Raw genomic sequence first — 26,664 nt, 5'->3', positions numbered from 1 at the left:
TAAGCACAATTCTTCATAGAGTTGTTGTTCACATCGGACTCTAATCATTGACTTGAACTCTCTTAACTTAAAGTTCTATTTCACGTAAGACTCCTTCTTCAATTCAAACTCCTAGCTTCTTTGGACTCCTTCTTCAAATTACATTCATTGATTCTTTTGTATTATAGTCAAATTCCAACACTTCAATTGACAGTAACTTGAAGAGTTCTACTTTTAGTGAAACTCCTTCAATTAAAACTCCTGCTCATTTAGAGTGCTTCTTCAAATTGAACTCATTGATTCTTTCTCTTCAATTCATCAGATGATTATTTCCTTGGGCTTTCTCACGAAATTAGCATTATCCATTTCTTTATTTATGCACTCTTATCTTTATTCATCTTTAAAACTTTTTCGAATTCAATTGCTTGTACAGTGTACCTTTGGACCAAGTTGACTGATTTGTTTCTTCTTTCTTTGTCAATCATCAAATTGCATAAATCCCAATAGTAGTACGAGAGTTGGGAGAGATATAGGGGAGATGCACCTCTATCCTCTTGAGATAGCTTTACAAAAGCTTTTCATGATCATTATTTTCCCCAAGAGATTTATGATGCTTGGGTTGATCAATTTCTAAACCTCTGATAGGGCATATTAAGTATCCTAGTGTATGGACTGTGAATTGATTTTTTATCTACATATTGTAGCGACTTGATTCGTATTACTAAAGGTTACCTCGTAGGAGTCTCAAAAGTATGTAAGTGTTGTGCAAGAATTTTTGAAACTTGAGCACATGATGATTTTGGCCCAAATTTAATTTTGGGTCAAGTTGATGTCATCCCACTATAGCAGAGGCTTCCTACTATAGCAGGATCGTTGTAGCGGTCTGAGTCTCATTATAGCGGGATATCAAAAAAATTGCAGCCTAATTAACGCATAATTTTTTTTATTTTTCTCCCACTTTTAAAAGGACAAAAAATAGGTGATGATTGCTTCAAAAACCCTCCAAAGGCACCCAGGGTACAAAGCAATGAAGGGGAAGAGTTATCACGCAAGGAACGTGAAAACTAAAAAAATTCTAATGCTTGTTGATAATTGGTTGCTTCCGCGCAGTCAAATACATCGACAAGGTTCATCATCTGTTGTTTGGAACCCAGGTAGGTGTTATGACCCGATTGGTCATTTTTGTAAAGTTCTATGAGTTTATCATTTTGTCTCTCCCAATATTGACCTCAAGTTATTTTTAGTTTAGTTTGAAAGTTAGTTTTAACCCTAGAGTTGAGAATTATGTAAGTTTGAAAGGCTAAAATTATTAAGAAAGTAAATTTTGTTGTCTTTTGGAGTTTTGCGTTTTGGAATGAAACTTTCTCGATTCTATAGGTCCCAATCTGGAACATGGGTCCACGAGAGTTGACGGTTTTAGTTTCGGAGTCTTTTTAAGGATTTGAGATTCTAAGTTAAAAATTTAGCCTTTGGATTTACTTTGGTCAACATTTAGGATCGAATGCTCGAACCAAAATTCTGAGAGTTCTTTTGGATTTAGGGGATGATTTTAGGCCTAAGTGAGTACTTGGTTGATTGTGAAAGGTCCCGAACTTGAGTTAGCTTTTTTAGGAGCTTGTGGTTTTCATAGATTTCGCGTCAAGGAGACTACTAATTCGTATTTCATCATTTCCTTGAGTCCTTAACATTTAGTACAATATATTTGTATATGTGGTTTGTATGTATGGGGTTCCAAACTTATCCCGAGGGTCCTTTTGATGTTTTAAAAGTTGATTGATTTTGTTGAGGTTTGATATTTGTTACCCTCGTGATCGCAGTAGGGAGTTCATTTTGCGACGGTCACGATTGAAAGACCCTAATTGTGTAAGAGAATGAGATGTAAATCTAGATCTTTTTCGATCGTGAAGAACCTGTACGCAATCGAGAACTTTGCAAAAGCGAAGGTCCGCTCGCAAAAGTCAAGGGACGAACTTTTAGCGGGGTTCGCTTTTGCAAACCAGTGTTTGCTTAAGCGACTTCAAAGAGGGGTTTTGACCTGCAAATTTTGGGGTTTAAGTTCCATTTTCCATTTTTGAGCTTGCAAAATCCTTAGAGGCGATTTTTGAAAGGTCTTCTTGTGCTAATAATTTGGGTAAGCTTTTGTGATCCTAAAACTTTATTTTTATTTTATTATTTATCGATTTCACAACAAATTTTGGAATTTTAACTGGGAAATGACAGTTTTTCAAGAACTTAAGTTCAATTTATGAACTAATTTTAAGTCTTTTTTAAAGCAGTTTGCACCAATGGGTTCCAAATGCCTTGGGTAATGATTTCAAATATAGAATTTAAGATTCAAACTTCATTTTTGGAATCAGATTTTGAGTTGATTGACATATATTTCAAAGTACTTAACATAGTTCTTGTTGTTTTCAGAAAATTTATTGTGAATACTTGATTGATATAGATTGTGTGACTTTGAACAATGATCGGAAGAGGAAGACTTACATTTTGTAGTGACTAATTGATTGAGTTAAGGCAAGTGATCTCCTAAATCTTGTATTCCAGTAGAACTCATGTATTCCTTTCATTGTGTGTATGTTGGGAGTACTGAGAATAAAGTGAAGGGCTAATTGTTCCACTTAATAAATATTAATGAACAAAAAAGGGGTTGAAATAGAAAGGCTATATGTTGATTACAATGCTTGTGAATTGCCTTGTTGTGATCCTTGTTGATTGATTGATGAAATGCTTGATAGCATGATCAGGACTGGAATTGTTGTCTCTTCCTTATGGTGTATCAACTTGCTTATATACATTAATTGTTGTACACCGTGATGAGACTTGCGATATAAAGCTGATGGGAAATGGTTCTGGCTAGTGATATAAAGTTGATGGAAAATGGTTTTGGCTAGTTAATGAAATAAAGCCGATAGGAAATGGTTCTGGCTAGTGATTTGATATAAAACTAATGGAAATTGGTTTCGTCTAGTAATATTATGCCGAAGTAAAACAGTTTCTGTAAAAGATTGGTTATTGTGATTTGATGCATTTTGATGCTTATGATTGACTGACTTGTTACATGTGATTGATGCACTTGTTACATGTGATTGACTTACTTGATTTTATTGTTGAACTGTGAGTATTGAGCCTTGTGAGTTGTGTATTGTAGGATTATTAGGTTGGGCTGATCTCTATGCAGGTATAATTTGAGAAGTTTCAGATGAGATGAAATGAGTATTCGATTTCTAGCTAGTTGCTTTGTTTAATAGGTTGTTTCTGTGTCGTATTATTAGTACTCACTAGTTGCTTTGTTTAATAGGTTGTTTCTGTGTCGTATTATTAGTACTCACTCATTGCTTCTATACTTGTGTAAATTTCGAGCCCGATATAGTGTGATTGATCTTTCTCTCCCATCTCTGGGGCTTGTTAGAGAACTGTTGAGAGGTAGATGTTTGTCATCTTGACGTGCCCTTTAGTTTCTCTTTTTATGCTTTGTTGTATTTAATTAAAAAAATACTTAAGACTTCTACTTATTTCTAAATTCTGCACTTTATGTACTAGTGGTTTGTACACGTTTCAATCAGGATTTGGAGTGTTAATAGAGTGAATAAGTTTTTCGCTTTTATCTTGTTCTTGCTTTATCTTTCTGAATTTCTTTCATTTTGGTTGGGTTGAGGTTGAGTTGTCTTGATGGTAATAGGCAAGTGTCATCACGTCCTTTTTTGGATCGTGATAGTAGGCTAGGTTTCCTCCAATTGAGTAGTTAGACTCGTTTTACTATGTTGCTTCTTGTAGATGTTTGAAAGTTGCATGCATAGGTCTTCAGGTACGGAGTCTCGATGGTTATAATTTAGGCGGGAGACGAGATCATGACTAGGGGTAGTTCTCTAGTTCTTAATTTACCTTGAGTTCCTTATTAGCAAGGTGGTATTTGATTATGTGTGTATGCATGTCTACAAGTTGTAGTATCATTGTGAAATGTATGGTAGGAAATATATATGAAATGTAATGACAACATATTGATAACCACATATAATGAACCCGTTATGTGAATTGTGATTTCAAGTGTTATTGTTCATGATGAATGTGATTGTACATGTATGTGTTGATAATTGGCTCGGGTACCGTGCTTGGTACAGGGTATCCCCAGGGTTGGCTCGGATACCATGCCTAATATATACTAATGGTTGAATCGGGTACCACGTCTGATACAGGGTTATCCCCATATAATTGACTTGGGTACCACATCGACAAACTCACTAAGGATGGAGCGAGTACCACGATGGTACGCTAAAAGTTGAGTTTAGGTTTCATTGGAGGACCAAGTATGTGTTTATGGTTCCATGAGTGAACCTAATTTATTTCTTCATAATGTAATTATTGCATGTTGGATCCTTGAGTGGTCCGGATTACTTGAAAAGTGAGTTGATCTGAATCATGTGGGACATGATTCATGTTACACTAAGCTAGAATAAGCATTGGAAGTTCGGGTTATGTGTTATTTATTATGGTTGAGGTATGTCATTTGTTTGTTGATAGCTGAATTCTTAGTGGTTATGTGACATTATCGTTTTAATTAATGGATTGACTTTATGGGGACTCAATTCTTAGTTGTCTAATATTGATCATGATGAACTTGGTTTCATATATGGTGTTTGGTTTAGTTGGTAGAATGAGTTAGTTACGACGTCAGTTTCATGTACTGTTCCAAAAGAATCAAGGAGTTGGCATGAGAATTTGTAAAGAATAGTATATTAGTTGATAATAGTGATGTCCTGATATTTGTGGATATAAATATGGTAGTAGGATTAGGCAATGATTTGACATTATGATAGCACAATTGAGGGGCACGGGATCAAGGTACATTTATAATTGAATGATTGTATTTTATTTGATGAAAAAGAAATGACAATGACTTGTATCTAATATTGTTTTTATTCATCTTTAATTTAAATCTAATATAAACATTTTGAATTGTAGTGAATCTAATTATGTGGAGTGCTTGTATGATATGATTAGGAATCCTACTTGGGGACCAAGTTAGGTTTCTCCTATAAATAAAAAATGGTTTTTCTTCATTGTAAATAAGATCCATGAAATCTTGAATATACTTCAAGATGAATAAGAAATCTTCTCTCTTCTTCTTTAATAGTTTCATAACACGCTCTTAGCAAGATTGTTTTATTCTTAAAGAATTATGATAAAAGATGAAAAAAGTACAAAAATAGATCCTGCATAAGTTATGCAATAAGGTTCTCATATATTTAAGGTATGATTTATCTTTACTTTGTTAGTTATATTTATTTACGTAATAGATCTGGAGTTACTATCTGGAGTAAATATTTAAAGTGACTTGTCGACTTTTTATACGTTTAATTTTAACCGATTGGAAAGAGAATTCTTTAATTTATTTTAATAATTAAATAAACACAATTTAGTAAAACGTATATGTTGACACCCAATTTTGATCCTCCCTGATATTAATTAATTAACGAGCTTCTCAATTCTAAACGATGAGATAATGAGATTTATAAAGTTTAAAGAATATATACATAAAGCAAAATGGTTTTCAAGTTATTCTAGGTTAATATCGTTACGCTTATAATTTTGGATATCGTCTGTTTGCGTAATTATGTATATAATTAATATATTTTATAAATATTTGAAAATCATCACAAAAGATGTTGCTCAAAATTAATTATTTGGTTAAGTAGTTCAGTTATTCAATAGTCCATATTTTAGATCAATTAATCTATAATTAAGCCAATTATTTTATGTCATTAAGATTTTGAAGCTATTTAATTAATTTGTATTAATTCATTAACCAATCCCTTAAATTCATTCGAGAACGAATTAGGATTGGTTTCAACATTCCAATTCGTTTTCCTCCGGCTCAACACCTTAAATCCCATCTCAAGTTTAACCCAATTCCCTCAACTGATCCAAATCAAATTCCCAGGCCCATTTGCCTTTAACTCCCAATTCTCCTAGCAGCCCACCAATGACTTGTACATTGCCCTACTCCTCTTTCCCTTTCAACAAATTGAAACCCAACTAAGCAAACAAATTCCCAGCACGTCTCAACATTGAAACACAACTTTCCCAACATCCCACGCGCTTCTCTTCTTCCTCTTCGCGGGAACAAGCAACGTGTCGAGGCGACGCTGCGCAGCAAGTTCACGCCTTGGACGCGTGAATCGTGTTCATTGTGACCTTTTGTCGTCTTCTCTCTCTCTGTAGTGCTTTTAGCAGGAGCAGACCTGCAAACTCGTCCTTTGGCGTAGGATTGAGACACGTCAATGCCAAGGACATGGAAATTGATCGAAGTCATCCGTCCTTTTCCCTTTTCGGAATGAAATTGAAAGGTTCAGAAAAGCTTTGATGGCCAAAATGGTGAAAGATTTTTTTTCAAATTTTGAACGGAAGATGGGACTCAAATCCGGATTTCGTTCCTTTCCCCCAAAAATTTTTGTAGCCCTAATCCTTGGCTATATAAGCTCGCTTTCTTGTCATTCAGGGGGGGATTCTTGAGCGGAAAATACAAAAAATATACCTTAAGCAGAGTAATAGAAGCAGGCGTTAAAAATACTTTTTTAAGAAAAGGAGATAGTCGATTTCGGCTAGCTCTTCTGTTCTTTTGTTACTGGTGTTCCTCCCAACTTTCTTTGTCAAGATTCTGAAATGCATCTGGGTCTCTTGCCGCTGTTCGGCCCTGTGCTCGGGGGTAGGAGTCACTTCTCAATTCGTCGTCTCCGTTCGCTGCACATAAGCAGGTAACAACTCCTTTTTGTATGACTTTATCCATCTGCTACGTTTTTGAAAGGGTGTTCCCTTAATGTCCTGCAAATGTGTTGGTCGCTGTTGGCTATGAGATTTTTGACATAATGATAATGCCATATTAATGTTTCTTTAGCTATTTGGAAGCCATCCAACATGGAGGCGCATGTTGTTCTGTTGTAGTAGCTGAGTCTCTTTCAAAGCGTTTAACGTGCTGTTTTTTTTAGTTTTATATTTTTCTATTTTGTTTATTTTTTTATTTGTTCGGATTACTTTCGTTAGCTCGAAATTCGGATTCCTTTTTTATTTGTTTATTCATGAGGTAGTTTGACAGAAGTATTTATTCGCAGATTAATGCGGTTCATGTGACTATCCTTTCCGCCTTCGGAATTTTGTCCTAAGATACTTTTATGGGTATCTTTGCATTTAAAGTTTGTTCCCCTCTGTTAGGCTTAATGTTGTATAATCTGCATATCATATTTCCTTAGTGAGTTTTTTTTTAGAAACATGATAGCACATATAGACACCATCTCTAGTTGTTTTGCTTATAACCTCCATTGTCATTTCTCTTTGGCCATCAATTTGTACGTTAGCTTAACTAGCAATTTTGAGTAAGATGGTTTGCTTAACCTCTTTACCTTGCTATCTCTAGACATAGTTATTTACTCTGTTCTTTTATTTATTTATTTATTTTTTATTTTAATTTCTAGTGTTATGTTCAATTAATTTGTTGTCTCCATCTGTATACGTCTTTGCTTCATTGACTGAAGTTTGTATTCTCCCCTCCCCCCTCGTAAGTTTACTTGAGAGTTCAAGAAATATGGTTTGTATGTGGTCATTTGTTCAACTTTTTTAGTTTATCTATTTATTTATTTTATTTGTTTGAGTTGGGAATCTTCCATGATATAATAGCGGTGTTTTCTTACGTGCATTTATCAATCATGAACTATTTTTCCTTCAACTCCAACAACCTATGCTGGCAAAGTCCTTTTATTTTATTCTTTCTAAAAAAAATAATAAGAAAACCATGGCTTACATTTCCAAGTTCTTTGTATATTAACTGTATGCCTCTTTGAGAAAGGTCGGAGTCAAATGAAAAAATATATCTTCTATTTCTAATGCATTTGTAGTGGTTCACTCTTGATATCATTACACTTTTTGTCATCTTAATAATGAGATAAATGGGTTTCCTTTTTGGTGTTCTATTGTAGCTTGGCTTATTTACATGATTTCTATGCCTTTTGAGAGAGTTTTAAATACCATTCTTGTTGGTTATTGTTGATTGAGTTTAGTTTGAGTTTGTGTTTAGCTTCAATCAAGTTTTTTTGCGGTTATTTTTGTTTGTCTTACCATTGTGAGTAGGTGCTAACTTTCGTTCATGTTGTTCTTTTCACGTGAAACTCCTCTCGAGTCCATTTGGACTCCATTTCCTATCCTTGCGTTTTCTTCTTGAGCCCTAAGGGCTCAAACTGTCTTCCCCGATGTCGTTCAACCTCTAAAATGGCGTACAGGGCAAAAAGCAGCACTCGTTTACCGAAAATTAATTTTCCACCACCCGGGAAGTCAAAAACAGGTTGATATACATGTTATATACACCGGTATGCAGATGGGATATACCAAAAATAGGTGCAAAAACGTGAAAATGCAGATCATAAAATACAGAATACAAAATTAGATACAATACAAGTTTCGGAAGGTTCAAAACCGGCTGTTTGTGCGTCATATACAGCGGTATACATTAAGTGTATACCAGATTTTTTAAAGAGAAATGGAGTCAAAGCCCATTTGAGTTCCCTGAAGAATTTTATGAGAAATGGGCCAAGGCCCAAAAGAGAAAAGCAGAAAAATGAAGGAAAACATGGGCCAAAATACAAGTTTAACTACTTCCTCTCACTATGTTTTTACTATTGATTGACTAACCTTATTGAATTTCGGTTTTAATTTAATTAATTCCCAGCGATAGCTATTTTTCTTTATTTTATATGCCCAAAAGTTATCTTTTAATTGGTCTTATGTTATTTAACACTTGAATCTATTACCTTAAGAATGATTCCCTCTAGTTATTTCACCTTAGCAAAACGATTAGAGAAAGAAAAATAAATAGATAAAATCACATTAGATAATAGTAAGTAAGTAATAAAATAAAAAATAAATTTTCTTTAATTAATTAAAATTAGAAATTTTTCAAAAGGTCTTTTAGTCAAATCGTCGGTCAACCGTGAGTTAGTGGACATTCTGAGGGCCTAATACCTTATCGGAATGTACATTTGAACTTCGAACCCTTTTCAACTGATTTTTATCTGTTTTAAAACTTTTGAAAAATTAATTTTAAGTTTTCTTGATTTTACTAAAAAATCAAGTGGCGACTCTGTGATTTGGAAAGTCGATTTTTCTTAAATCATAAGATTAATCGATTTTTTCAAACTTAGTCATTTTTTACTTTACCTATATATTTTCGTAAAACAGTGTGTTTTCAATCTTATATGAAGTATGTGATCTATTAAGCTCTATTTATTAACTACTAATGTTGATTATAATAAATCAATAATCTCAATTTTGTGTGTAATCATAATATACAAATCATATTAATGATCATCAAAAGTGATAAAATTACAATTATTTGAAGGCTTGAGGTTGAGCTTCATTGTGGGTAAGACGATATATTTAAGTTTTATCGCACCAAAAGAATAAACGATGGATTTACGTTTAATCGTACCAAGAGGGTAAGATAATGGGTTAAAGTCCTGATACACCATGATGAGAAGATATTGTGTCTAAGTTCCATCGATTTATGGCTTAAGACATTTTTATATGAATAAGACATTGAACTTGTGACTTAATGCACCATGTTGATGATATAATAATGATTAAAGAAAAACTAATATATTTTTTTTATGAGAAATCATGAAATTTACTGAATTTACTTCATTACTTAAAGTGAATGTTGTAATATTGCATAATATTCTAAAAGAAGACAAGTGATTGAATAATGCACATACATATGGAATGAAGTTCTAAAGCTATCATAATTTGATATGCTCACATATTTGTGTTCCATTCATGAAGGATGAGAATTTTGATAAATGCTAAAAATACAGATCCATTCTCTAAATGGAATGAGGTGTAAGACATCATGCTAGGCGTGGGAAAGATTACGACCTTTAGTCAGTGATGTGGTATCACCGAGAATGTCTCTAAGAAGACATGTTTTATATATAGAAAAATTTCATGCTTTATCTTCAGGCTTGTATTGGACAAAGATTAGTGCAATTGAGACACATTCTATAGTAAATAAGAAGTTAAATAATTCCAATATTTTCTCAATTTGACATGATTGTTTGGGATATCATTAGTCTATAAATGTTTAGACGAATTATGAAAAATTAAAATGGACATCCATTGAAGAACCTAAAAGTTCTTTTAACTTGTAATTCCTGTTAGCAAGGCAAGTTAATTGTGAGACCATCATAAATGAAAGTTGAGATTGAATCCTCTGCGTTCTAGGAACGTATACAGATATTTGTGGATCTATTCATCCCCTGTTTAGATACTTAATGATCCTAATAGATGTTTCTTCTAGATGGTCTCATGTGTGCATATTGTTATCTCGCAACTTGATGTTTGCAAAAGTATTGACATAAATAATATGATTACAGACAATTTTCTGATAATCAAATTAGTCTACTCAGTGTTGGGATCACGACTCACCTTTAGAAGATGTAGAGCAATTGAGAAAAAAATAATTCTGAAATTTACTCCCGGAGTATTAAAGTTGAAATTTTATAATAGTAATAAATTGGGAATCTACTAAAGCAAAAAGGCACATGACATAGTAAACTTAAAGTTTACGAGTACTAATAATTTATTAGTTGGCATGAATAATTTAGTCATCCCAAAGATGTGCATATTGAGTAATGGACATACATTGAAAAACTAGAAGATTCTTCAAAAATTCTATTGTTGCTTATTCTCATGACAAGTTGATTGGATCAACTAATGTTGAGACTAAATCCTTAAATTCTAAAAGTATTAAAGGTGAATATGTGCCCGTTCACCTATCATATGATATGATAAAGAGATGCATCTATAATATAATCACATGTGCGTTTGTTGTTAACTTACAGTTTGACATTCACAAAATTATTTGTGCAAGATAATTGGGCTAAAATCTTAACTTTCAAAATATGAAATCAAGATAATTCATCTTGATAATATTGATAAATATGCTGATGTGACATTAAATGTCTCAGATAGTGAAATCATTGTTTGTGAACATAAAGTTTCATGTGTTGATCTGAATATGATACCACATACAAAAGTAATTGTACACATCAAATCAATAAATTATGATCAGATTTTCTTTCAATTAACTTATGGTCGGGACCAAATATTTTTCATCTGATTACTTTGATATGTAATATATAATTAATGAATATACAATGATGCACAAAAATAGATTCTCCAAAAGATTGAGATATTTGTTAGTTTGTCTAACATAAGGGGGAACTAAGAAGCAACACAAGAGTTGTGAATACTCCTATTGAATGGTTCTAGATGATAGAGTCTACGACATGCATGAATCCTGATAGACTAATCGATTCTAAATAAAATAATCCTTTAAAAAGGAGAAGGATAAAAGAATAAAAATAATCATAATAAGGAGATAATGTGCTCTTGGAGAGCCTACAACATAACACTTTATGAAACCTCATGAGAGGGGTAGCTACCTAATAATAATGAAGTGATGAGATCTCAATAAGTTTTGTCGTATTGTGAATCGATACAAAATGGTATATCATTGGCAATATCTTTGATACAATAACCCACAATATTGTAAAAGATTATTATGATATAAATAATACGACTATTAAAGTATGTTGGTGTAGAAATAATTATCAAGTGAAAAGTGGAGTGATGCATCTTGGTAAGCGCAAAACTTATTTGACTTGCAATCTGGGCACTAGAAAATGTCATACATTTAATAGTGAATGTTGTCACTTGACATAATTGATATAAAAATATCCTATGGGTTCAAAGTCTAAAGCATATACAAGTTTTTGGAAAACTTGTTATCATTCTCATAAGGATTAAATAGATTCAAAATGCATAGAGCATATACAAGTATTATTATGCAAGTTGATGACTGGAATTGAAACTCTTGAAGAGTTTTCAAAAGGCAATAGTTATTTGCTTAAAGAAGTTGAAGGAACTTGCAGAAATATTTGACCCTAAAGGAAATATTCATCAAAGGAGAAAGAAGGAAGCATATTTCGTCAAAGTTTTTCTGCACTCATGAGCTCCCAAGAATGGTGATATCAACATGCAACATGTTTGTTCAAGTAATACTATAATTGATCTATCCACCAAGTCTCTACCAACTACAACTTTCAAGAAGATGGTGCACAAGCTTGGAAAACGAAGATTCAAGTATGTGGATTGATGTTCTCATTAGGGGGGAGTTAATACGTGATGTACTCTTTTTTCCTCACAAGTTTTTGTCCCATTGTGTTTTCCTTGTAAGGTTTTTAATGAGACATCCATAATGCATATTATAAGATATGTGTACTTTTTTTCCTTCACTAGATTTTTTTCTCACTGGATTTTATCTACTAAGGTTTTAACGAGGCACATAATCTACCGACATTCAAAGGAGAGTGTTATAAACATTTTTATTATAGTTAATGCCTAATTGTGTAGAGTCCTTGTATAATATGGTTAGGAATCCTAATTGGGACCAAGTTAGGTTCCCCTATAAATAAAAGAATTTTCCTTCATTGTAAATAAGATCCATGAAACCTTGAATATAATTCAAGATGAATAGAAAGTCTTCTCTTCTCTCTAACCTCTTCTTCATCTATAGTTTCGTAACAAAATCACTTTTTTGCTTTTCTTTATAGTATATGTCACTTCCTATTATCCTTATAAATAATTGAAAAATGAGAAATTTTATGATTTTGCAGGAGATTAGTATGCAAATAATTAAGAGTGATAGAATAAGGTATTAGTCGGCCTACATTAGGGGTACAAATTGCAAATTACTCTCTCGTAATGTTTTTGAGTAAAATGCATGGAAATCCTTATTACTTGTAGAGTTTGCTTGAGAAATTCATTTCTTTTTGAAGAGCAAATGTACAACCATCCATTCTTCTCCATTATTGTAGCCACATAGTTCAGCAATTGAAAGGAAAAAGGTTCTCCAGTAGACTGTCCACTTAACAGCTGAATCCTTCCCATAAGTTGACTCCATTATTGGCTTTATGGAACTCTTGTTCTCATCCATTCTCTTATGCCATTCTTCGCTGCAAAACAGAGTTAAAGCTTATTACCAATACATGTTTCATAATTCTTAAAATATTCATGATCAAATCAGTTAAGTTCACCTTGTCTGTGCGTAATGTTTTCCATTAACAAGCCTATGATCAATCACAGAAATGTCATCCTGCAACCAAGCATCACAATTCAAAATGGTTATCTGTTAGCGGAAACGTGAAATTAAAGAACAAGGAAGAACAACAATATTTAACGTGGTTCGGATCAAAATGATCCTTCTTCCAATGAACAACTGCACCAATATTTATTTCGCTCTACAAAGAATACAAGTGAAATACTATAAGAGAGAGAACACAAATGCCTTAGAAGGTGAGAAGGCAAGTGAGAACATGATTTGAAAATGAATTAAGAGCTACCTATTTAAAGGAATAAATTTCATCCATTGATGTCATCCATGACATTACTATATGTCAAAAATGTCAAAGTTAAGAATATGAAACCATTTTATGGTTTGCCTAAACTTCACCTACCAAGATACTCTCTTTGAATTTTATTCTGTACTAATTATCTTCCTACCAAATATTCATGTTAATTCATCTTCCATGTAGTTTGATTCCACAACAACCAAACCAACTCTTTCAATCTCCACCTTGGTTTGTGTTCAACTCGGGCCAAAACTTCTAAGTTTATTGGGCAATCCCATTGTAAGAAACAAGAAGAATCAAATATTTCTTGAACATACTAGCTCCACCTAGCAGTTGTTCCCCCAAAGTTACATCACTTGATGCATACTTCCGCCAAGTCCTTGCAGTGTGCAAACTTGGCAAGCGGGACTATTTTGGTCAACATGCCTGCAGCGTTATCATCTGTGATAACCTTCTCAACCTTGATATCTCCCTCTTCTACAACATCTCGAATAAAATAGAATCTGACATCAATGTGTTTGGTGTGCTCATGAAATCTTTGATTTTTAATCAAATGAATAGCAATTTGACTATCACATCTTAGAATTGATTCAGGCTGAACCGAATACAATTCTGTCACCAAACCTTTCAACCAGATAACTTCTTTCACTGCCTCCGTTGCTGCCATATATTCTGCCTCTGTTGTAGACAAAGCGACAATAAACTGTAAAGTCGATTTCCAACTAACGACACTGCCCGAGAGTAAAGATGTATCCAGTTGTGGACCTCCTTCGATCAAGATCCCCAGCATAGTCAGAATCTACATAACCGAGAATTGAAGTACCTTCATTTTTACAGAAGGTTAGGCTAACATCAGGAGATCCTTTGAGATATCTCAATATCCACTTGAGAGCTTCCCAGTGCCTTTTTCCTGGATTTTCCATGTACCTGCTTACCACACTTACAAGTTGAGCAATATCTAGACGTGTGCACACAATAGCATACATAATGCTACCAACTGCGCTTGCATAAGGAACCTTTGACATATGCTCGACCACATCCATTGACTGAGGCATTTGTAACTCTGAAAGCTTGAAATGAGAAGCTAACGGTGTACCTCATCCATCCAACTGCGCTTGCCAAGGATTTTCTTTGCAACTCCCAAATCCTTTATGTCAAATTCCTTGCTCAACCGTTTCTTCAAAATATTTATCTCTGTGATGTTGTTATCAGCAATAAGCATATCATCAACATATAACAATAGAAAAATCATAGAGTTACCAGACATCTTCTTGTGATACACACAGCTATCAAATGCACTCCTCAAAAATCCATGTGTAGTCATGAATGCATCAAATCTCTTGTACCATTGTCTAGGGGATTGCTTCAAACCATACAAAGACTTCTTCAGTTGGAATACATGGTCTTCCATTCCTTCAACTAGGAAACCTTCAGGCTGATCCATATAGATTATCTCTTCTAGATCACCATGTAAGAAAGCAGTTTTGACATCAAGCTGTTGAAGCTCTAAATCAAATTGTGCAACCAATGCTAGAAGCACGCTAATTGAGCTATGTTTCACGACTGGAGAGAAGATATCATTTTATTCAATTCCCTCCTTCTGACTGAAACCCTTTGCAACCAATCTCGCCTTGAACCTAGCATCTTTCTCTTCTGGAATACCTTCTTTCTTTCTGTAGACCCATTTGCATCCAACTGTCCTCATCCCCTTTGGCCTTTTAACTAAGACCCATGTCTCATTTTTGTGAAGAGATGGAGTCTCATTTTTGTGAAGAGACTCCATCTCTTCCATCATGGCTAACTGCCATTGTGCATCATCTGAGCAAGAAGTTGCTTCAACATAGAAGAGGGCTCGAGATCCTTAATCTCTTCTTCTGCAGCTACGAACGCATGTGCAATCAGATTTTCTTGCTCTATAAGACGTTTCGATTTCTGTATCTTCCTTTTGTCCCTTTCCTTCAGAATTGTGTATGGTTCATTGGCAGCAAGTTCTTTAAAATCTGCATCTTTTGACTCATCAATTTGAGTCTCTTGATCTCTTTACTTGGTAAGCTCCACCGGTAGCTCCACCTGCTCATTATTCTCGTTTCTTGATAACTCCACAGAAACTTTACGAGAATCAATTATAGAGGATTCATCAAAGGTAACATATCTACTAACTACAAATTTAAGTAAACATAAACACCATAGTCTGTACCCTTTTACTCCATCCACATACCCTACGAATATGGCTTTTTTAGCCCTTGGTTCAATCTTTTCTTCATCAACATGATAATAAGCTGGACATCCAAATATTCGCAAGTATGAATAGTTAGACGGTTCACCTGATCAGACCTCATTCGGAGTCTTAAAGTCAATCATTAATGTTGGAGACCAATTGACAATATGAGAAGCAGTATGAACTACTTCAGCCCAATATACTTTGGACATCTTGGCTTGTAAGAGCATACAACGAGCCTTCTCAAGAAGATTTCTGCTTATTCTCTTGGCAACTCCATTCTGCTGTGGTGTGTGCCTGATCGTCTTATGTCTTGCGATCCCATGAACCTTGCAAAAATCATTGAACTCTTCACTGCAAAACTTTAAGCCATTGTCTGTGCGAAGATACTTGATTTTTCTCTCCATTTAATTTTCAACCAAAATCTTCCACTCTTTAAATGCTTCAAAAGCATCACCTTTTGTCTTCAGGAAATGCACCCAAACCTTTCGAGAGAAATTATCAATGAATGTGAGAAGATACCTCTTTCCTCCTTTCAATGGAAGCTTAAAGGGACCCCATAAATCTGAATGGATGTAGTCTAGCACCCTTCCCATCTTGTGCTTGCCAGTGCTGAAGCTGACCTTTTTCTGCTTCTCTAAGACGCAGTGTTCACAAAATTCAAGTGTATTGATCTTCTCACCATTCAAAAGGTTGTGGTTGCTCAACATCTCCAATTCTCGTGCGCTCATATGACCTAGTATCATGTGCCATAATTTTTCCTTGTCATCTTTATATATTTGCACTGTAGATACATTTACTGAGACAATAATGGTGTTTCCCGCGAGTGTGTAAAGGCCATTCTCCAGCTTGGCCTTCAACATGACTAAAGACCCTTTAGTCACTTTAATAGTTCCTCCTTCACTCATGTACTTATAGCCTTGTTTATCCAAAGTACCCAGGGAGATCAGATTCTTCTTCAAATCAGGAACATGACAGACTTCTGTAATAGTCCTCACAATTCCATCATGGCAGCGAACACGAACAGAACCAATGCCAACTATTTTACAAGTTGCATTATTGCCCATTAATACAGTTCCTCTGCTTGTTTCATAGCTGCTGAACCAATCTTTTTGGAATGTCATATATAGAGTACAGCCAGAGTCTAAGACCCATTTGTTGTCATAGACTCCACTATTGCATGATGTTGTTCGTACATAATCATCATCATTATCATGTACTTGTTCAACAATGGATGCACTCGCCTTTTCTTTAGACTTTGACATAGGACAATGTCGTTCAAAGTGCCCCTTCTTGTGACAGCCCCAACACTCCGCATTCTTTTTTTTCACACGAGACTTTGATCTGTACTTCGATTTGCTCCTTCCTTGTTGGCTAGTACAACCTCTTACAAAGAGTCCACTAGCTTCGTCACTTTTGTCTCCTTCAAAATGCATTCGCATATCACAATAGTTAAGTGCTTGCCTCACTTGCTCAAGTTTGATAGGTTATTTTCTATACATCATTGAATTCTCAATATCACGATATTTTGAGGTCAATGAAAATAGCAAAGAACATGCAAGCGTCTCCTCGTCCTTTTTAATTCTAGCAGTTTGTAAGTCCATCACAAGTTTATTGAACGCATCTAGATGGTCTTGCAACAAAGTACCTGAATACATCTTAAATGTATGAAGATGTTGTTGTAACAACATTCTTGTTGTCACTGACTGGTCCTGGTAAATCCCTTCCAGCTTTTCCTATAACTCTTTGACCGTCTCTTAGGTATGTACTTGTACTCACTTCACAGAGTACGTTAGGTGCAAGGGACGGTTGGATTACACTCAACGCATCTCCTTCAATCTTCTCCTTGTCGGAATCTGATATCTTATTGGGATATTTTCCGTCAATAGCGTGGATTGAACCTTCCCTCCGCAGTAACGCCATCATCTGGATTTTCCAGATATTGAATTTGTTGCACCCACTAAATCTATCAATTTCAAACTTCATGGAACTCATTTTATTTTTACTTGTTCTTCCTTTTCTACTACAATGTATTTGGAACTATAGAAAACCAAAGTAATTCTTTTCTGATGTGGAAGTTTAGACCGTGCTGCAACCACAGAGCATACTCAGACAGAACCTTGGCTCTGATACCAATTGTTAGCGGAAACATGAAATTAAAGAACAAGGAAGAACAACAATATTTAACGTGGTTCGGATCAAAATGATCCTTCTTCCAATGAACAACTGCACCAATATTTATTTCACTCTACAAAGAATACAAGTGAAATACTACAAGAGAGAGAACACAAATGCCTTAGAAGGTGAGAAGGCAAGTGAGAGGATGATTTGAAAATGAATTAAGAGCTACCGATTTATAGGAATAAATTCATCCTATTGATGTCATCCATGACATCACTATATGTCAAAAATGTCAAGGTTAAGAATATGAAACCATTTTATGGTTTGCCTAAACTTCACCTACCAAGATACTATCTTTGACTTTTATTGTGTACTAATTATCTTTCCTACCAAATATTCATGTTAATTCATCTTCCATTTAGTTTGATTCCACAACAACCAAACCAACTCTTTCACTATCAATCCAAAGCACTCTTAAACTATGTGAAACTGAACAAAAATGTTATCCTTTAATAATTTGGATAAAAAATGACATCAATAGTTCGGTCCAAAAAGCCAGTCAGTCAAGATACTTTAAAGGATAAGGCATGAAATTTTGAAGCGCATATATCCTTATTAGTACACAACATATGTACTATTCTAAAAACGACACACACTTTGTTCTGTTGTCTAAGGTATACCAGCATTTACGTGTACATACTTGCATTGTTGATCTGAAAATTGGGAATGATGGTTGTACATTGTATGCTGACATTCTTCCTAATTTTATGTCTCAAGACTACAGAATAAAGATAAAACTATGAACACATATTAACGGGAATAAAAAAACTTTACCAAATTCACTACTATGTGTCATATGAAACCCACCTTAGTTCAGATGAGCCGAAACCTACTACTATCTGATGTTTTTCAAATATCTATTGTTATTCCTCTCTTCTTTAGTTGGATGTACCATGATTGTGTTTAGGGCATACAATTCGGACACTTGTGGGTAAGTCTCCCAAAACTAAGCCCCACGATGAGCCTTAAGGCATTTTTTCAGTGCCCCTTCCCGAGGCGAGTCCCAAAACTACCTTTTAAAACACTGAATCACATTATACCATGATTCATAAGTACTCATGAGACACTATCATGATTCAACAATAATCCCATTATACCACACAATATTATCAACATCCATTGTCAAGTGTCTTCTGAATACAGAAAAAGGCTAAAAATATCCTTGGACTATTTGAAAAGGTTTAAACATATTCATTATTCATCTATTAGGCTAAAAATACCATTCAATCCACCTTTTGGGTCTGTTTGCCCATTTACTGACATCTCATTTATGAAATTTTCTCTATATATGATAGGACTGACGACGATAGCATCATAGCAACACATTCTACTTCAATTTATGGTAATAGTGCGAATGCATGTAGACATGCTTATTACTTGGGTACAATTTGCTTGGCAAATTCATTTCTTCTTGAAGAGGAAATGTGAAACCATCCATTCTTCTCCATTCTTGTACCCAAACAGTTCAGCAACTGAAAGGAAAAAGGTTCTCCAGTAGACAGTCCACTTGACGGCTGAATCCTTCCCATAAGTTGACTCCATTATTGGCTTTATGGAACTCTTGTTCTCATCCATTCTCTTAAGCCATTCTTCACTGAAAACAGAGTTAAAGCTTATTACCATTACATGTTTCATAATTCTAAAAATATTCAAACAAGTTCACCTTGTCTGTGCATAATGTTTTCCATTAACTAGCCAATGATCAACCACAGAAACATCATCCTGCAACCAAGCGTCATTGTAATAATTATCAATCCAAAGATTTTCTTTTATCAGAGATGGATTCTTTGTAACCTTTTAAAGAGGAATCCAATACTTCCTCAATACAGCACTATAATAAGTAGACTATGCTATTGGTCAACGGAAACAGAGGATCACTATTTGCCATTCTGTTTTTCATACAGATTGCAAGATAATGGGCAAAATATGAGTGATTTTATGGATATAAAACAAATGAAAGTGACTTTACTAAGTCATTTCTAAACCTGGATGACCATTCCAGGAGTTAACATATGCTTCATGAATACCAAAACCCTCTTCACTTTTCCCGGTTTGCCAAAATCCTCCTATAAGTCCATATAGACATGTTTTTTCAACAGCGGAACACTTGTTTCTTGTACTATTTCTTTTTGTATTTGTTAAGTCATTTATGCAACTGCACGCCTCTCACATGATTTAGATGTAAGCATCAAAATAATGTCATAAAATATTGATAGAAAGCATATACAAACTACATCATCAAGCTCACCTGAAAATAAAGGAGGAGATTGGCAGAAGGCATTGTACCTCCACTGAAGAAGTACCTAGTGATCCAATCATCATCGTTCACATCCTGCAACACCACATCTGTAATTGAAGCAGAAGAAAAACTCATGCATTGATCAGCTAGCAGATGGAAGTATATATATGTACCTCAAAGTGGTAAGCAAATGCTTTATGGCAAAAATAATTAACAAAAAGAAGGCTATGTGCCTTCATCCATCTTGAGATCTTCTTCAGGAGATCTCCATAGTTCTTCATATGCTATAAATATATAAATTTGTTAGCTGCCGTCTTAACTGTAAATTGTAAGGAACACACTCATCTTGCGCTCAATACCTCAAACATTCCAATAGACAATACTCTATCATAGGATCCTTCCATCTCGAATGTGCTAATATCTGCAACTATGATCTCCAAATTCTGCAGCTGAAGCTCCCTAAGCACATAAACCAGAGGAGAGAAATAAGAGAGGTGTACATATATATATATATCCTAGGTCTTATAGTATCGAAAGAAGTTATTACCGGCACTGCTCTTCTATGTGTGCTTTTTGGGTGACTGAATTGCAAATCCCGGTAACTTTGCAGGCACTATATTTTTGTGCTATGTATAGAGAAAGGGAACCCCAGCCACAACCAACATCAAGTACAGTGTGTCCATCTTTCAACTGCGACCTTTCACAATATAATTCCATCATTGCTTTTTCAGCATCCTCCAAAGTGCTCAACTTGTCTTTGAAGTAACAACAGCTGTCATATAATAAGACATCTTGTAAGACCATCACAATAGATTAACTTACTCTCTGAGAGCTTAGAAGTGCAATATACATGAATGACACATCACAATATAATGAGAATATATATAGTTACCTGTATTTGAGGTGTTTTCCAAGAACAATCTTGAAGAAAGAGGTAGGGAGCTCATAATGTTGGGACTTTGGCTTCTCAGTCATCACAGCTATAGGCATCTCTTTTAAAGCTGTATGTAAAAGAAGCACAACATCACATGTATTTATTTGATTTGTCTAATTTTTACTCTCTCTCAATTATTTAGCTTCCACTAAATCTTAAACCAATATGATATTGGGATTTGGTCATGCAGAAATAGTACTTCAAGATCCATGTGTGTGTGTGNGGGGGGGGGGGGGGGGTAAAAAGCTACATGAAGATATGGGATATGGTTCTTTGTGAAAGACTTGAAGATAAGTAAGAACAAGTCTTAAGTTGTACAATGTCATATTCGTTTCCTTCAAATGCTCTCTTGTTCCTCTCCCTTCTCCTCTTCTCTGCTTTTCCTCATACGGGATTTAACCTTTCTTCTTTTAGTTCCTTGTTGAATCTTTCAAAATATTGCTCAAGTTAGTTTTGGGATTGGATATCATTGTTGTTTATCTCTTTCTTGATTTTCTGAGGGAAAGAAATTAATTGAGTTCTACTATTGTTGAGTGACCTGTGTCTATTGTTTAGATTTCACAATTTCCCTTTTTATTTGGTGTCATTGGATATAGTATTGAGAATTCAAATGCAATTCTATATGATCGGTTTTGACTTCTTATTTTGAGATTTTTCTCTTCCTCATTTACCTTTAGAGTTGATTCTTTTTCTTGGTTCCACTGTGTTGAATTCACCGCCGTTCTTATATTGGTCAAAAATTGAAATCGGTGCTCTTTCATTGTCAAAATGATTTATATTTCCCGAGTCAAAAAAAGTGATTTCTGGCTAAAAAATTAACAATATTATTTGTACTTTTTATATGAGACAGATCAAATTATAGTACTTCCGCGTTGATTTCTCTCTATTTAAATCTATAGAAAATTGTATTGTAATCTGTGAAGTGTTCTCATTTGATCTTGTGAGAGACCATTCTCCAAATACACTACTTATCACAACAATGAGTAGTCCTCTAGAAAATCATGATTCCTTTGAAATGCTTGTTTTTAACTCTGTTAAATGAAGACACAGTTTCTTTGTGTTATTTAAATAAGGGTAGAGAGCTTGCATTTTGTCCCCACAGTCCTAGCTGTTTTGTCAAGTTTCATGGCTTTTAAGGAAAAGAAAGACTTGGTTACTCATTTTTTGGTCTGTTTGTCCATCTTAGATTTGGCTGTTAACTATCTTAGATATGACATATATAACATGACCTTTTTATTTGAGTTTATGGTCCTGCTGTATACATTATTGGGTGGAAGAGTTGCTCTCTTCATGATTCCTTAGTTAGTGGCTACTTGAGAGTTCATGCTAGGCTTAATGTGGATTGTTTTTGTAAAGATATGATTTATGACAATCACCAAGTTAGACCACCAGTCCATGAATGTGGGGCGCAGGTTCTGATGATGAAAATAATTAAATACATGGAGATTTATCCCTTCTACAATGACAGAGGACTATTTAAATATTTTGCCAGCCTCGTATCTCAACGATCATTTTGATTCTTGACTCTCGTACTTGGTTTAAGTATGTAGTCCTGAATCGTGTAAATGTAGATTATTTTCAGAAAACTTACTTAAGTTGCTGAAATTGAGAGTGATCTGTTTTTGCTGAAGTTCTGCCACATTAATGCGAGAACCTGTAGGAAAATTAACTTGTTCACATGCCCATTTGTTGTTAGATTGGCAACATTATTGCTGCTGTCCCAGTTTTCATGTTGCAGTTCAAGTGCCAGTAAAAGCCTCTAAACAAAAGGATTGGCGCCGACTTCATGCCCAATATTGTGGGCAACGAAACCATCTCCAGAGAGACAGTGTGGAGGGGACGATGAATGGATCGTTTTTATGAACACAAGGCACCAAAAGAAAGGATCAAATTGCCATTTGAAGAACTTTTGTCCAAATGGATTTCAGTAACAGAGTGATCACATTCTTAGCTGCCTTTTCTGAAGCCCATTTACTGACATCTCATTTATGAAACTTTCTCTATATATGATAGGACTGATAGCATCATAGCAACACATTCTACTTCAATTTATGGTAGTAGTGCGAATGCATGTAGACATGCTTATTACTTGGGTACAATTTGCTTGGCAAATTCATTTCTTCTTGAAGAGGAAATGTGCAACCATCCATTCTTCTCCATTGTTGTACCCAAACAGTTCAGCAACTGAAAGGAAAAAGGTTCTCCAGTAGACAGTCCACTTAACGGCTGAATCCTTCCCATAAGTTGACTCCATTATTGGCTTTATGGAACTCTTGTTCTCATCCAGTCTCTTAAGCCATTCTTCACTGAAAACGGAGTTAAAGCTTATTACCATTACGTGTTTCATAATTCTAAAAATATTCAAACAAGTTAAGTTCACCTTGTCTGTGCATAATGTTTTCCATTAACTAGCCAATGATCAACCACAGAAACATCATCCTGCAACCAAGCGTCATTGTAATAATTATCAATCCAAAGATTTTCTTTTATCAGAGACGGATTCTTTGTAACCTTTTAAAGAGGAATCCAATACTTCCTCAATACAGCACTATAATAAGTAGACTATGCTATGGGTCAACAGTAACAGAGGATCACTATTTGCCATTCTGTTTTTCATACAGGAATTACTTTGCGGGATAATAGGCAAAATATGAGTGATTTTATTGATATAAAACAAATGAAAGTGACTTTACTAAGTCATTTCTAAACTTGGATGACCATTCCAGGAGTTAACATATACTGCATGAATACCAAAACCCTCTTCACTTTTCCTGGTTTGCCAAAATCCTCCTATAAGTCCATATAGACATGTTCTTTCAACAGCGAAATACTTGTTTCTTGTACTATTTCTTTTTGTAGTTGTTAAGTCGTTTATGCAACTGCACGCCTCTCAAATGATTTAGAGGTAAGCATCAAAATAATGTCATAAAATATTGATTAAAAGCATATACAAACTACATCATCAAGCTCACCTGAAAATAAAGGAGGAGATTAGAAGAAGGCATTGTACCTCCACTGAAAAAGTACCTAGTGATCCAATCATCATCATTCACATCCTGCACAATATTAGACACCACATCTATAATTGAAGTAGAGGAAATACTCATGCATTGATCAGCTAGACGTATATATACCTCAAAGTGGTAAGCAAATGCTTTATGGCAAAAATAATGAACAAAAAGAAGACTATCTGCCTTCATCCATCTTGAGATCTTCTTCAGGAGATCTCCATAGTTCTTCATATGCTATAAATATATAAATTTATTAGCTGCCGTCTTAACTCTTAATTGTAACACACTCATCTTGCACTCAATACCTCAAACATTTCAATAGACAATATTCTATCATAGGATCCTTCCATCTCGAATGTGCTAATATCTGCAATTATGATCTCCAAATTCTGCAGCTGAAGCTCCCTAAGCACATAAACCAGAGGAGAGAAATAAGAGAGGTGTACATATATATATATATCCTAGGTCTTATAGTATCGAAAGAAGTTATTACCGGCACTGCTCTTCTATGTGTGCTTTTTGGGTGACTGAATTGCAAATCCCGGTAACTTTACAGGCACTATATTTTTGTGCTATGTATAGAGAAAGGGAACCCCAGCCACAACCAACATCAAGTACAGTGTGTCCATCTTTCAACTGCGACCTTTCACAATATAATTCCATCATTGCTTTTTCAGCATCCTCCAAAGTGCTCAACTTGTCTTTGAAGTAACAGCAGCTGTCATACAATAAGCCATCTTGTAAGACCATCACAATAGATTAACTTACTCTTTGATAGCTTAGAAGTGCAATATACATGAATGACACATCACAATATAATGAGAATATACATAGTTACCTGTATTTGAGGTGTTTTCCAAGAACAATCTTGAAGAAAGAGGTAGGGAGCTCATAATGTTGGGACTTTGGCTTCTCAGTCATCACAGCTATAGACATCTCTTTTAAAGCTGTATGTAAAAGAAGCACAACATCACATGTATTTATTTGATTTGTCTAATTTTTACTCTCTCTCAATTATTTAGCTTCCACTAAATCTGAAACCAAACAACTAGAGTTGAATGTTTCAATAGTTTTGAGTTTTATGCTCTTTTTTTCCAATTATGCTATCATTTTCAACATTATGTTATAATATATCTTTTGTTAGTTTATGTGATTTTGAAGAACTTCATGTCTTTTTATTGAATAAGTGTAAGCTAGTTTTGTACATTTAGTTGAATTAGCTTAATGCTATTTGAATCTTTATTTTCAATTAATTGGCTGACTTTAAACATTTCCTTTAAGATATAGATCATAGACAAGGGCAGAACTATAATGGTAAATTTGGATTTGGCTGGCACAAACATGGTACTAATGTTAAAAATTCATTTAATAACAGGGGTGTGCATTCGACTTTTCAATTCGGTTTTATACTATTTGATTTGGATTTCGATTTTGAATAAGTGTAACCCAATTCAAACCAAAATAAATTTGGTTTGGTTTGATTTTTCTCTTTTTGGTTTGAATTTTTTCGATTTGGTTAATCAGTTTTGTCACTAGTAGAAACTTTACTAAGTTATATTTGCAATTTTAAAAAATTATATATATATATATATTATATATAGTAAAATGTAAAACACAATACTTAAGAGTATATCAAATATAGATGTCCAAACATAAGAAAATAAACTAAATCATAATGAAAATAACTAAAAAGGAACAAAAGTGNATATATATATATATATATATATATATATATATATATGTATATTTATATATATATATATAAAATTCGATTTTTTCGATTTTCATTTTTCTAAATCCGAAACCAAACAAAAAACCAAAAAAGTGAATTATAAGTCCAAAACCAAACTATGAATCCAAAAAACCAACTCAAATTAGAATTTGGTTTGATTTGATTTGATTTTTCGATTTAATCCAAATAGTGCATATCCCTAACAACAATTAATTCATCAATAATTCAATAAGCAAAATAAAACATAGAGATGTTTCACTTAACTATTTAACATTAGTTTGTGTTGAATTATTTGTTTTTTTTTTTAGAAAAATGATTACATTTTTCTAACAATTATTATTATTTATATATGTAGTCTATGTAGTTCATTTTATTTTTCAAAAAAACTTGTTTAAAATTTATTTTTCGTACTAATTTCTCTTTTTTATTTTCACTCACACTTTTTTTTTTCATTTCTTATATTTTTACAGCAAAAATGAAGGGAAAAAACTTAAATAAGAATAAGAAAGTCCAATAATGATAAACAAATAAATCTATTATGGAAGTATTTAAAACTCAAATTAGCTGTTATATAAAAATTATGTGTGAAAAAATCAAATATATCTTGAACTTTGATAGAAGAATCACATTTATCACAATATAGATTTTCTTAGAATTAAAAGTCGAAAACATGAACTTTAAATAAATGTTTTCACTTCTACATGAAGATGGTATATGTGAACCATTTTTGTAATTATAGGAATATACGTAAGCCACTTTATAATAGGAAAAATGTTCAAATATGTCATCAAACTTTCAGAAAATTCTTATTTATGTCATCCGTTAAACGTTTTGCTCATTTATGTCATTGTTGTTAAAGAAAATATTCATCCATGTCATTTTTTTAACTCCGGTTTTGCAAAATCACTTTTTAAAC

The 26,664-nt window shown here is 34.0% G+C and overlaps 2 protein-coding genes and 1 long non-coding RNA gene across 3 annotated transcripts in view; 1 reads left to right on the top strand and 2 right to left on the bottom strand.

Moving 5' to 3' along the window:
- Positions 1-5,893: 5,893 nt before the first annotated feature.
- On the top strand, positions 5,894-8,714 carry LOC114078301. The gene is made up of 2 exons (XR_003579893.1): positions 5,894-6,734; positions 7,089-8,714. It is a non-coding gene; the product is annotated as an uncharacterized LOC114078301 (long non-coding RNA).
- A 10,286-nt stretch (positions 8,715-19,000) lies between these two features.
- LOC107028548 ((S)-coclaurine N-methyltransferase-like) lies at positions 19,001-21,099 on the bottom strand. The gene is made up of 7 exons (XM_015229651.2): positions 20,964-21,099; positions 20,619-20,843; positions 20,431-20,530; positions 20,245-20,355; positions 20,081-20,164; positions 19,496-19,554; positions 19,001-19,426 (listed from the first exon to the last, which is right to left on the bottom strand). Exons 1-7 carry the CDS (start codon positions 21,059-21,061, stop codon positions 19,234-19,236), a joined length of 870 nt encoding a protein of 289 aa, XP_015085137.2. The 5' UTR covers positions 21,062-21,099; the 3' UTR covers positions 19,001-19,233.
- A 1,777-nt stretch (positions 21,100-22,876) lies between these two features.
- The window catches only part of LOC107028547 ((S)-coclaurine N-methyltransferase-like), a 6,523-nt gene continuing 2,735 nt past the window's right edge, over positions 22,877-26,664 (bottom strand). The window contains exons 2-8 of the mRNA XM_015229650.2: positions 24,855-24,963; positions 24,510-24,734; positions 24,322-24,421; positions 24,140-24,250; positions 23,978-24,061; positions 23,386-23,444; positions 22,877-23,311 (exon numbers count right to left, since the gene is read on the bottom strand). Coding sequence (XP_015085136.1) covers positions 23,119-23,311; positions 23,386-23,444; positions 23,978-24,061; positions 24,140-24,250; positions 24,322-24,421; positions 24,510-24,734; positions 24,855-24,963 — 881 coding nt within the window. The 3' untranslated portion in view covers positions 22,877-23,118. The remainder of the gene's footprint in view (positions 23,312-23,385; positions 23,445-23,977; positions 24,062-24,139; positions 24,251-24,321; positions 24,422-24,509; positions 24,735-24,854; positions 24,964-26,664) is intronic.

The sequence above is a fragment of the Solanum pennellii genome, chromosome 8 (genome assembly GCF_001406875.1).
Source record: "Solanum pennellii chromosome 8, SPENNV200".
In the NCBI taxonomy this organism is placed as follows: Eukaryota; Viridiplantae; Streptophyta; class Magnoliopsida; order Solanales; family Solanaceae; genus Solanum; species Solanum pennellii.
This window is presented reverse-complemented; position numbering and strand designations above follow the sequence as displayed.